Source organism: Oryx dammah, unplaced genomic scaffold (genome assembly GCF_014754425.2).
Source record: "Oryx dammah isolate SB20612 unplaced genomic scaffold, SCBI_Odam_1.1 HiC_scaffold_8, whole genome shotgun sequence".
Taxonomy (NCBI): Eukaryota; Metazoa; Chordata; class Mammalia; order Artiodactyla; family Bovidae; genus Oryx; species Oryx dammah.
In genome coordinates, this window is record NW_024070192.1 from 22,011,445 (window position 1) to 22,015,908 (window position 4,464).

The following is a 4,464-nucleotide window of genomic DNA, read 5'->3' on the forward strand; positions in this document are numbered from 1 at the left end:
GCCATCAGTGCCCGTGTCTGGCGTGGGCGGAGAGCACTGTCTTCTCCTTGGCCCCCTGCAGTCTGGTGGTAGAGGAGGCAGGCGAGGAGTTCAGGGGAGGGCTGGGCCCAGCTTCCCGTGTTTGTCCACTCGGTAGGGGCAGGGCAGGGCACGGGAGCAGCTTCCCTTCCTCATACCTGCCAGCTGCCTCCCCCTGCTCGCAAAGTCTTGATTTACTCTGCAAAGGGAGAGGTTTTGGCTAAGGGCCCTGCTGGTGCTGGGTTAGGGTGTCCTGTTCGTTCCGATGTTTCCCAGCCCTTCCAAGCCCCACCCAGAGTCTCACTGGCCCTGAGTTTCCTCTCCGGAGGAGGACTGACTTGGGGGATGAGGGGTGAGGGGGGTGAGGGACCACGGGGGATGAGGGCAGGAGCTCTGTTTAACCCTTCCTTGCCTGTGTCCCACATCTCCAAGCCCTAACCGCGGGGGGAGGGCACCCTGAGCTGCACAGCTGGGGATTCTAGCCCCCTCAGCCTGACCCTGCTTCTAAGAAGCCAGTGGGGAAGGGGAGTGGGAGGTGACTTGAGCCGAGGATGGGAATCTTGGGAGGGGACCCGGGGACTGGTTGGCTGTCTGGGTGTCCTGGGTCTGGTGGTAGCCGCCGAGAAGCACATGTGCATCCTTGGCCGAGAGGTTTGCCTTGGACCTGTGCTGTGAAGCGGCCCCTCCGGTCTCCCCAGATGTGAGTTCAGGCTGTGGGCTCCCCGCCAGGTCAGAAGCAGAGCTCAATGAGGGAGAGAAGCACAGAGCCTGGAATTTGGGGTCTGATCCAAGCTGTCGCCCTGACTTCAGCTCCCTGGTCTGTAAAAGGCCCTTCATAATCCTATCTTTACGGGCAGCTGTGAGCACAGGAGGGTGAAGGTTTATGGAAGGTGGTAGACCGAAGCGAATACTAAATCCTCCCTCACATCAGGCCCACGTCCATCTGCGTCTGGACTGTTGAGCACCCCCAGACCACTCTCTCCTCTCCCGGTACTGCTGACCCATCTGCTTCCTGTCCAGCCGCTAGGCCGTAGCTCCTCGAGGGCAAGGACCACGCCTGCCTCATTACCGCTGCGCCCCAGCACCCGGCCTGGCGTCTATACCAAGTGGGTGCCAAGGAATGACCGTACCTCCTCTTCCCTCCCTCGGGCCTCGCCCGCCATTCAACTCCCCACCCGCAACCCCTGGCCAGGCACCAGCTGGACTCAAGAAGGAGGAAGGCCATTTACTGGAGACAAACACTTTATTATCGTGAAGTTTGGCTACAGGGAGAAAGTGGGGGCCAGGGTGGAAAGTGAACAGTTGAGTGTTTCTCTCACACCCCGTCACACAAGCCCTCTCATCTTTCCTTTCCATGTTCCCAGTCTCACCCAGCAAGGCAGAGACACACGACCATCTGCCCAGCCCGAAAGAGAGTCAGAATCCTGACCCCAACCCTGGTGGGGTGGAGCAAAGTCGTGAGCCTCATGGCGTCTGTAGCGCATCCAGAAAAACAAGAGGCGTCACTGATGCCTGGGCTCCCCACACGAGGCGTCAAAATGTGCCTGAAAAAAGTCTTAAAAAGAAGAAGTTTCCCCAGCAAATTCATGGGCCCCCAGGGTCAAGCATCCCACTCCAGCTGCCTCTGCTGGGCTTCATGCCCGAATGCAGGGCTGGAGCCAGGGGGCAAGGACCCAGTCGGGGAACACTGCTGTTTAAATATTAAACAGGGCTGTCTCGTCTCCCACCTGGGAGACTTCCCGATGCTTCCCAGGGCCTCAAGGAGGGCACCCTCAGGGTAGGGGTTCACTGCAGCTTTCCCCAGAACCCACCGCGGAGCCAGGCCTGGAGCAGCTACAAGAAGTAATACTTGGTATTTACCAACTCCCTCCCAGTCCCAGTTCACAAGACGGGGAGTTTTCCCCACATGGAGGTGGAAGGAAGGACCCAGGAGCCTGGGGCTCCTTTCTGTGCTTCCCTGTCTTTAAATATTAGGTTTAAATAAGCATAAATATTAAATACAGAGATAAATACACAAGAGGGGAAGAGCTGTGTTCAGGGCTCGGCAAGGTAGCGCAGGCCACGGTATGCCAGCCCCAGGAAACGCTGCAGCTGGGAAGCAACCAGGACTCCTCCTGCTCGGCGCTGGAAGGCCGACGTGAAGGTCGGCATGGTGCCCTGGGTGGGCTGCACGGCGGGGGCCACCCCCAGGTCCTCCATCTGTGGGGGAAGATGAGGTCAGCAGTCAGGGCGAGTTGGCACAGGGAGGGAAGGCCGGGGGCTGATGGGCTGTGGAAGATCCAGGGTTCACGGTGGAGCCAGGACAAGAACCAGGTCCAGGGACTTGGCTCCGCCCTAGAGAACTCCAGGGCCCCAGGCTTGCAGCACCGCCTTTGGGGACCAGCTCGGTTCTGGCCCTTAAAGCTTGCTGCTCCCAACGAGACTCACCTGCAGCCAGATGTTGGTGGCAAAGTCGGCGACGTCCAGCTGCAGTGTGTCCAAGGTGGGAGCCAGCTCTGGGGAGATGCCCACCAGGGCCTGCAGGAGGCCCTGGTAGAGAAAGAGGCCGCCGTGCAGTTGGTCTAGGCAGCTCGTCTGGGGGGTCGGGTGGGAGAGTCAGGGGATGCCGCCTGGGATGCTCCCCTCAGGGCCCCGCGTGGAGCCTAGAGAACTGGGGAGCCTTCCAGGTCAGCCTACCCTTCCGCCCCCTCATCTCTCTTCTCCCCTCCGGACACTCACCAGCTGCAGGGACTGGCTGGAGCAGCTGCTTATGGGAGCCTGGGGGATGCCCAGAGAGTGCCCGAGCAGTACCAGCTCCTCCGGGTGGCACAGCTTGTGGGTGGCACACTGTGGTGGGAAGGATGCTGGGTGAGGGGCCAGCTCCTCCTCCTCCCCGAGCGCCCCCACCTCTCCACCTCCACATCTCCGCCTCCCCACCCATCCTGCCAGGCTTCTCAGCCCCCTTCTTCCATCCAAGCTCCCAGCCAACCCTTCCCAGCACTAGAGGTTCTTCCCCCAGTTCCTCGCCAGCCGCCAGCCGCCCTCCAGGCTGGGCCTCTCCTGATTCTCCTTTTCCCCCAGTGTCTTCTCTCACCGCGCGTCCCTTCCTGCTGCCCTTTCCCACGCTGCCCTTAAGCCCCACTCTCTCCCTCAGCTCCCCCGCCCATGCCTCCTTCCCTCCCTGGCCCACTGCAGCATCTGTCCCCTCCCCGTCCCTACGCAGGCCTCCCTCACTCACCAGCCTCTCCTGCAGCTCGGTGCTGTCAGCCTGGATTTTCCTCACTTGCTCTAAGCACTTGAGCAGGAAGCTCTGGGGCAGGGAGCGGGCAGGGCCAAGGGGGGTGGCTTCGTGCACCGTCCAGAGTGCGCTGTGCCAGAGGAGCAGCTGCAGGGCTGGGAGCAGACAGGGGCTCAGGAGAAGTGCAGACCTTTCTGGAAGCCCAGGCACCCCGGCCCGCTGCCACAGCTCTCCCCTCCCAGGACCCAGACACTCACCCATCAGCTTCATGGGGCTCTGGGCAGAAGGCTCAGCCAAGGGTCTGGGTGGGGCTGTAGGTTCTGGGTTCTGTCAGGGACCAGCTCCGAGGGCCTTTATACTCAAGCCCATGGAGGCCTGGGAGGAAATTACCTGGACTAACGCTTAGTAATAGCTTCCCAAGTTTTATGCAAATTTGTTGTCCAGGACGATGCATGGGGGTTGGGACCAAAAAAAAGTGTTTGCGAAAGTTTTGTGAAATTGTGGAATCTCTGATTCTTCTTTGACGTCTTGCCCCCCTCAAACTCCCTTCCTCCCCTCAGCCCCACCCAGGTCTGAATTGTCCCAGAGTGTTTGCACTAAACCTCTGAACCAAACTGAGCTAATGATAAAAGGCCGGGAGGCTGGAGTCTGGTTGACCCTCAAGGAAGAGGCAGGCCTGGGGCCCTCCTCCGTCCCTCCCTCCCCTGGCATATCTCCTGGGTCAGCCCCATTAGCCACTCTCTCTCGGGATCCTTAAGCCACCTGCTCCCTAGGCCCCCAGTTTGGAGAAGGAAGAAGCTAGTTGCCTCATTTCTATCCCCCCAGGTCCCAGGCAATAGAGATCGCCTCTCTGATTGCCCTCTTGAGGGGCCAGAGGCCTGAGGTAGGGACGCTGGGGTCTGGCCGCCTGTCCCCACCCCATCCTCCCGGTTTCCATCCTGAACCGATTAGCTGGGAACTCCCCAATCCCCCCATGACTCATCCCTTTGCCCCCGAATCCTGGCAGAGGCCAGAGGAAACCGGATGTCTGTCCCGGATGAAGCAAGACCCTTCGAGGCTCTTGGGTCACCTGACCTTGTCCCTCCTCCTCCTCTTGCACTGACCACCCCCCACCCCCACCCCCTGCCAGTGCCTCAGCGCTTTGGAGTTGAGGGTCTGGGACAGGTGGCTTTCCTGGCGGGGTTCACTGCCAGCGGGCGAGTGTGTGCTGCCCTGAGGGGAGAAGGGCT

General features: G+C 60.6%; 1 protein-coding gene across 2 annotated transcripts; it reads right to left on the minus strand.

The window, feature by feature from the left end:
- Positions 1 to 1,242: 1,242 nt before the first annotated feature.
- On the minus strand, positions 1,243 to 4,112 carry CSF3 (colony stimulating factor 3). 2 transcript variants are annotated; one of them, XM_040245461.1, is made up of 5 exons: positions 3,493 to 4,112; positions 3,236 to 3,390; positions 2,737 to 2,844; positions 2,446 to 2,592; positions 1,243 to 2,217 (listed from the first exon to the last, which is right to left on the minus strand). In XM_040245461.1, exons 1-5 carry the CDS (start codon positions 3,503 to 3,505, stop codon positions 2,053 to 2,055), a joined length of 588 nt encoding a protein of 195 aa, XP_040101395.1. In that variant the 5' UTR covers positions 3,506 to 4,112; the 3' UTR covers positions 1,243 to 2,052. The 2 variants fall into 2 exon arrangements, with proteins under 2 accessions (XP_040101395.1, XP_040101394.1); XM_040245460.1 differs by having other exon boundaries at positions 3,236 to 4,112.
- Positions 4,113 to 4,464: the final 352 nt, after the last annotated feature.